The sequence below is a fragment of the Prunus mume genome, linkage group LG5 (genome assembly GCF_029339155.1).
Source record: "Prunus mume cultivar Tortuosa linkage group LG5, ASM2933915v1, whole genome shotgun sequence".
In the NCBI taxonomy this organism is placed as follows: domain Eukaryota; kingdom Viridiplantae; phylum Streptophyta; class Magnoliopsida; order Rosales; family Rosaceae; genus Prunus; species Prunus mume.
Window position 1 is genome coordinate 73,179 of NC_142702.1, and position 7,608 is coordinate 80,786.

The window sequence follows — 7,608 nt, forward strand, 5'->3', positions numbered from 1 at the left end:
CACTCTTGTTTCCCAATTTTTCCTTTCGCTCACATTAAAGACAACTTTAGAAGCATCCTCTGTTTTCAGCTCTAGGAAACATGCTGTACTTTGTATTAGTTCTTGCTCAAACTTTTGAAACATTGTCCTTGTGTACAAGGTAGCCATTTGTTTGTTCATTGGCATCGGTAGAATACATTGAGCCACTTCAAATGCATCTACGTGATCAGCAACTAACTCTTTTTGACGTTGATGAGAAAGTGCCCTCTCAAATCTTATTATGAAATCCATCAACGAATTTCTCCTTGATATGTATTGCTTGAAGAAAGCATGAGAACATTCCGCTCTTTGGCTGCTTGACATTCCAGCAGCAAAAAAGTGTCGTATGAGGCTGGAACCCAAGATTTTCTTAAATCAAACATTGAACTTAGCCATGGATGGTCAGTCAAACCAGCCTTTGTAACCACAATATTCCATTTTGCATCAAACTCATCCTTATTGTCGTATCCCATATGGCTTTCTGAATTCACCCTAATACTCCTTATAAGCGAATGTCGTAACTTAACAGAGAACTTTGATGTGATGTGCCATATGCAAAGTCGATGAAATGTTGTCGGAAGGCTATTGAAATCGCTCTGCTCATTGCCGCATCTTGATCTGTGATTATCGCTTTAGGTTCGCCACCGCATGGCTTTCTTAAACTCCTCAAACATCTAAAAACGACTCACCGTTTCCTTGCTCAAAAATGCGCATGCTAGGACAATTGTTTGACCATGGTTATTAACTCCCAACATTGGTGCAAATGTCAAGTCGTATCTATTCGTGTTGAATGTGGTATCGAATACAACAACATCTCCATAAAACCCGTACGCCCGTCTAGAAGTTGCATCTGCCCAAAAACATCGACTAAACCTGTTATCGCCATCTCCCTCAATCTTGAAATAAAAAGCCTCATTTTTTTTCTGTTCAGCCATAAAATACTCGGTCACTAGTTCAACATCGTGGTTCCTCAGCTTCCCATTCACACTACATTCAAGATTGTAGATATCCTTTTTGATAAAACCGATTTTATCCATTCCTCCGGATTGCACCTCGAAAATACTTACCTTCTGATTAATGGGAATATTAACCGAACCCAACTGTTTTGTGAGTACTTTTGTAGAATCTGAAATACGACGGTGAGTGATCTCAGTAAATGCATTCTTCCTGAGGGTGTCATCTTATGATTGTGTCCCTCTGCAAAAAGAGAGATGGTATACTTCTTGCTCCCATGTGTCTTCACAACCACAATCTTAGCTTTGCAATTGCATCTACTTATTCCCCGCTGTCTTTTTCTCTCCCGAGTTTCATCATTCCGGTATGCACCTTGTTTGCAACATACAAATTCTTTTCTCAAAATCTCTTTCTTATTTTTCCCCCAAAAGCTGGAATGAAGTCGAATACCAAAGCCAGCAAGAATGCATATCTATTATAAAATTATAAACGAGGTCAAGCGAGTCGAACTTCATCCCAACTGCTGGTGTTTCCTCATTTCTTACTTCAGGAATGTAAACCCTCCCATTAGTGTTACAGAGTCATCACTCTCTGAGTCCCTGACATTTTATCCACGTATATTATTGATCTACTTCTATATTACTGCATAACAAATGTTAATTCATTAATCAATCATTACTGCATCACAACTTATCAATGCATTCCACTTACACAAAACATTGCCCAAATTGACACAATACAAGCATAGCCTAGCTTGTTGGATTCTGATTACACAAAACACAAGCAAAATTTAATAATAGTTACGTCATCTCTTGTGAAATAATTTGGAAAAAATAACATTAGAACCAACATGTTCAACTAAGAACTCAAATGTAATTCAAACCAGCAATTACAGAACTTCACCCAATATCCTCTCCAAATGCTTACTCCTAATGCCATTAAGCCTAAGTTTAGGATCTTTTACCTACATTTCATAATTTTCCAACCCCCCTCCAAAAAAAAATAATCAACTAAGTATATTGAATATTCATAAGGAAATGACGCATTATTGATAGCAGAGCAAATGACGCATTATTGATAGCAGAGCAAATGACGCATTATTAATGCCACAAATGACAAATTTCTCACCCTCACAAAAAACAAATCAAACCCAACAAAATCAATCCAGCAAGAGTGAACTTACCTCTCAAAGTCAATCGGGAGCTTCGAAGTCAGTCAACTTCAAAGAATGTGGTGGACATTAGAGAGGATTCTTTCGTAGTGGAGACTCCATCTCTACCAAAATCGAGGAACAACTGCAGCAGCACTAAAAAGAGATATGCCTCTTTGTTTTCATCCTGGAATCTCTTCTGCTGAACGAAAAAGAGAAGGGGTTTTCACTTGAATCATAGAATCAAAACAGGGCAATAGCTAGGTAAAAGCCATTAATCGTCATACCGAGGATACCATAGATCGCAGGCCTCCCAAGGAGCTGATGACAATGGAGCGATTATAGAGTTTGGGAGCTTTGGATCTTTCTAATTGTGGATTTGCATTACATTAAAAAAAAAAGGATTGTGTTCTTGAGTTTTTCACAGAGAGGGAAAAATCTTCAGCTGAAGTTGGGTTTCCAAACGGGTCAGATTTCAACCCGGTTCTACATGCACCCTCTTTTCAAAACTCACCGTTGGATGAAATCCAACGGCTCTTACATACCCTCAAAAAAACCCCTTATAACTTTCCACTCACTATAGAAGCACTCCGATTTCAGGTACTTTGAAAGGGTCCAATCACTTCCTCAAGTGATCTAGGCCGGAGTTCATTTTGGGCTCTTGAGGGGTGCCCCCAGTGATGATTGGGTACAACATTGCTCACAGTAGCTTAAAAAGAGGACCACAGGCAAGTAGTTATGCAGGATCACAAAATTATGACTTTTATTGACTATATTTAATGCAATTTGATATAGGCCATGGAAATAGAAGTAGATTGATAAATTCACTTCAAAGGGAGGGATGTTAAGTTCCCTATGTCATCAGTGAAGGAACATGTGTGCTGTGGAGTTTAGTTAGAATTTTAAATTTGCAATAAAGTTAATTTGATATAATGTTTTGAATTTCTTACCTTTAATAAAATGAAAAGAAATATCACTATTTTTATGTTGTTTTTAAAAGAATATACACTACTCGTCATCTTTACAAAAAATTAGATAAATCGGAAATCGTTTCAACATCCAATTGTATCCTATAAAATCAAAAAACACGGTGCTTCAAAAAAGTATTAAAATTTCAATAATACAATTGAGTGGTCAAATGATATCGGATTCAAGTGATTTTTTGCAGAGATGATTTTTGAAGGATTATCTAGAATGTAGACAGTTTAGATTAGTGAAATACAATACGGAGTGAGCCCTACAAATCTAACAATTGGCCCTTTGTAGAATCTATTGAAGAAACATGAATTATTATATAATGTGTTATAATCATGAAGGAAATCTAACAATTGGCTTTGATTATGTTATAATATATATACTACTCATCATGTAAATATATATATTGAGGATCCTTCAAATAATTTTATTTAAGGGACACCCTTTAAGGTTCTACAAATATTTTTTTCAATGATCTAAACCCTCTATTTTTTAGGTCCTCATTCATAAGTCATCCTTACAAAAAAATTAGAGAAATAAAAAACCATTTTGACATCCAAAATGGTAATATACTATTTTATTGTAGTGTACTATTCTAATTGTATGTCACTACAAGAATAATGAGGTCAAAAGCATATATCTAATGAAGGTGGCTTGCATGTTGTCTTAGATAGTTCATCAACACGCATTGATTCAGATGTCAATACTTATTAAGCACTGTTTGTTTTCGAGAATGGATTATTTGAAAATGTTTGATTCATGAGAATTAGAAAGGGTAATTATGAAAACTGACAATGAAAAGTTTTATCAAATATGTTTTCAGTTTTTTTTTCTATAATAAAAAAAAACTGAAAAGAAAATGAAATGGTTGTCGAACAAGGCCCCAAAATTAATAACCAAAGAAGTTTTATGCTTTCAATTTCTTTGAATTGAAAAATAAAAACTAAAAATAAAATACCGAAATGGTTATCAAACGAGTCATAATCTTTTTTTTTTTGGAGCTTTTTTCATACCATCCTATTATTCACAAATTTACAACCAAATCATTTTCTTTTTTCAGACTCAACATAAAAAATAAATAAAGGTAAGCATCAAGTTTCGAAATCATAATCCCTTAACTGCAAAAGACGAAATCATAATCATAATCCCTAAACCCTATGACAAAGAATTACAAAACAAACCAATAAAATATGTAAAGGTATCTTACTTAGATAAAGACGAAATAAAATTATTTAGGCTCCGTTTGAAAATCATCACTTTTTTTTTTCTTCATTTGTTTATAAAACTAAAAACTGAACAAAAGTTGTTTGATAACTGATTTCAATTTTTAGTTTTATATGAAACAGGGAAATGGAATTGTTTTGGACAAACCCACTTACTCTCTTTACAGGGTAAACAAAAGAACTCTTCTAGTTTTTACCACATGAATATCTTAAAAACAAACAAACAAAAAGAAGGGAAAGGAGAGAAAAGGACCAGTAAAGCTTGCACGAGATATTTCCAGCAAATGAGAAGGAAAAAAAAAGGGGGCCAATATAAAGCTAGCATTTCTACTGAATTATATCCAGCAAAACTATGCGGAGAAGAGAACGAAGTCAGAAAAGTATTTGAGAAAAACTCATCACCTGTGCAACATGTTCTAGAGAAATAGCCACAGGCGCAAATGGAGCCCGTACCTTCATCTCTGGACAACAAACCCACTTACTCGTTTTCAAGCGGAAAAAAAGAAGAAGAAAAAAACTAGCCAGGCCCGCAATTTTGTCCCACATCGACAAATTATACTTCGGTGGTGTTATTTATATAATCAGTTCCACAAGACTCCATTGCCGAGTCAAGTCACGCTGACTTGTGACCCAAAGTGGGGGCAATAAGGATGGCATGGAAGGGAAGGGTGTGTAACGGCGTCCGCATGAAATCGGTGTCAGACGTCATATGCGAGGCGCAAATTTGGCCAGAGATGCTTTGGGGTTGGGGCGAGATTGTGGGTTCTTAACCCCTGTCGCAGAATGGAGAGTGGGAGAGGTGGCTTTGCAAAATGCCGCTTTGCCTGTAATTAGGTAGAGATCTTCCGAGGCTGACAACGAAGTGGAAAAGATCAAACGTCTTTGTGCAACAAAGAATGCTGGCTTATTAGAGCAGCAGATGGCGCTCCGTTTGTCTGTGCTTGGGTTCCACGTGCCCGGCACCCTCTGCTAGGCTCCAGGCCCACTCTCACCCCACCTCCATCCTTTTGTGCATCTTCTTTTTACATATTTTATGGTTTTTGTTTTTGGTTGAATTTACTCTGTTATCTTATTTATTCTATCCATTTTTATTTATTAAATAATTTATTTCATCTTTTTCCTTTTTAAAAAATTTATTTTGTACAACATTCTTTTTTTTAATACATATTTTTTGGTTTTTGTTTTTCGTTGAATTTACTCTGTAATCTTATTTATTCTATCCATTTTTATTTGTTAAATGGTTTATTTTATCTTTTTCCTTTAAAAAAATATATATATCTTTTACAACATTCTCCAATGAGTCGGATACTGGTTTTTCTCAATTACGTTAGGTGTGTCACTACTATCATTTTTCTCTTCTAGTGGAAAGAGGTGAAGTATGGTGAAGTGAGGTAGTGAATGTGTCTTGTTTGATTTTAACATCTAACCAAAGCCATTATGTTCCAAGTGGGGAACCCTATCAGACATAAAAAAAAACTCTACTCGGGCACAATTGTAATCTACTTGAGACAGTACAATGTGTCCGATGAGAGATTTTCAACAGTATTTGCAGTATCTGAAGGTCTGCATATACGAATTTGATTTTAAAGAAGTTGGAATTGGTGACCAACTTATAAAGTCATACCAAGCAACAAAGTTGGCATAGCGTTAAAATTACAAACAATAGTAATGTAATTCGAATTAGGAGTTGTCAACTGGGAATTAGATAGAGTATGTGTTTGGGAGAAGAATAGATTTCCAATTAGAAGTTGTCAATTGAGAATTCAAAGAGTATAATTGATTCAAGTCTTGGTGCTTGGTCTACTGTGAGCAAGGATTAAAATATCGGCCGTGCAGATAATATCGGGCCTCCAATTTACGGAAATTTCGGAGGATATATCGTTATCGTTTTAGGTATCGGAAAAAAATCAACAAAAATGACAAATATAGGCATTGAAACACATAATATTGGTGTAAAACTTTCATAGATGTTATGTACATTATCAATGAATGTATTGAACAAATGAAACTCAAAATTTACTAATAATAAGATATACATATGATGAAATATAAGTGGTATGTAATGCGCGTTAATGAAAAGTTCGAAAATAAAATGTTAATTAGAATGAATAAACCATGCATAAATCCGTAGTTTGTTTAAACATTGGATTGCAATTTAGATAAGTGTCCATTTGCATAAATGAAGAGCTCCTATGAGGTTCAAACAATGAGGAACAACCATCTAGATTCGTACAATAGTCATACCAAGTCATGTAACCCGAGCAGTTTGTAAGCCATGTTTGAACATGGTGCACATAGGTCTCTCTTGAGCTCCCTATTGTCCTCCCATATATGGGATAGTTAGGATTAACCAACTAGTAGGTCCATAATCTTTTTTTATCATCTTGAGCTCCATAACTAGTTCCCCTATAATCAGACATGACATAACCATCATAAGATTCATTTGAGTTAGTACTAGGTCTAGTTCCTATGCTCATAGATCAACTGATCGCCATGTCCTCTTTAGATGAATTGGAGGTATGTGGGCAGTGGACTGTGCATAGATTCTTTATATTAGTAAATTATAGGGTTCTGGGCAAAGATTAGCTATTTTTGGGTTTCAATTTGCTTCAATTGCCTTCAAAACTTCTAAATTTTTTTTGGGTTTTGTTATGGCTATCGGGAAATATCGGGGATATCGGCAAAATATCGAGGATATCACACTTATCGGGGATATATCGTCGATATAGGGGAAGATATGGCCTTACCCCCCAATATCGATATATCGGTGTATCGGCCGATATTTCAATCCTTGACTGTGAGAAGCTTTGGCAAGGTGTTGAGTCTAGAGTATTTAAATATTGTTCAAATTGGTTGTTTGTTCTAGAGATTGGTTGTTCTTTGGACCATAATTTCTACTTCCATTTGTAGACTCATTAGTTCTTGAAATTGCATGTTTGGTGAAGAGATGCATCCATCTTGTACAAGTTTCTTCTTCGCAAATAAAATTGATGGACTTTGTTTTCACTTTGATCCATGTGATTAGTTGTATTTTAACAAGTTGATGTTGATGAGTCTTACGGTTCAAATCACATTTAATGCGGCTGTCCAACCCTCTCTTTGCTGCTTGACTCTTCATCAATTGTCAAAATCAACTTTGAGTTCAAATTTGGGTGTTTGTGCTATTAACCGAGTAAAAGTTGCTTAGCAATGGTTTTTTGGGAAAGTCAAAGCTTTTGGAGAAAGCCGTGCTTGGGCTTCAATCTTTGGACACTTACTTTTCTAATTATGAATTACTCAAAGCCCATT

The 7,608-nt window shown here is 35.4% G+C and overlaps 1 protein-coding gene across 1 annotated transcript; it reads right to left on the reverse strand.

Annotated features, from left to right (window-relative positions):
- Positions 1 to 269: 269 nt before the first annotated feature.
- LOC148916543 (protein FAR1-RELATED SEQUENCE 5-like) lies at positions 270 to 1,055 on the reverse strand. The gene is made up of 2 exons (XM_089051672.1): positions 708 to 1,055; positions 270 to 614 (listed from the first exon to the last, which is right to left on the reverse strand). Exons 1-2 carry the CDS (start codon positions 1,053 to 1,055, stop codon positions 270 to 272), a joined length of 693 nt encoding a protein of 230 aa, XP_088907798.1.
- Between the last annotated feature and the right edge of the window lie 6,553 nt (positions 1,056 to 7,608).

Coding starts and splice junctions, on each gene's coding strand:
- LOC148916543 (XM_089051672.1), bottom strand. CDS start 1,055: ATGGATAAAATCGGTTTTATCAAAAAGGATATCTACAATCTTGAATGT. Junction 615..707: donor CATTTTTGAGCAAGGAAACG/GTGAGTCGTTTT, acceptor GGCAATGAGCAG/AGCGATTTCAATAGCCTTCC.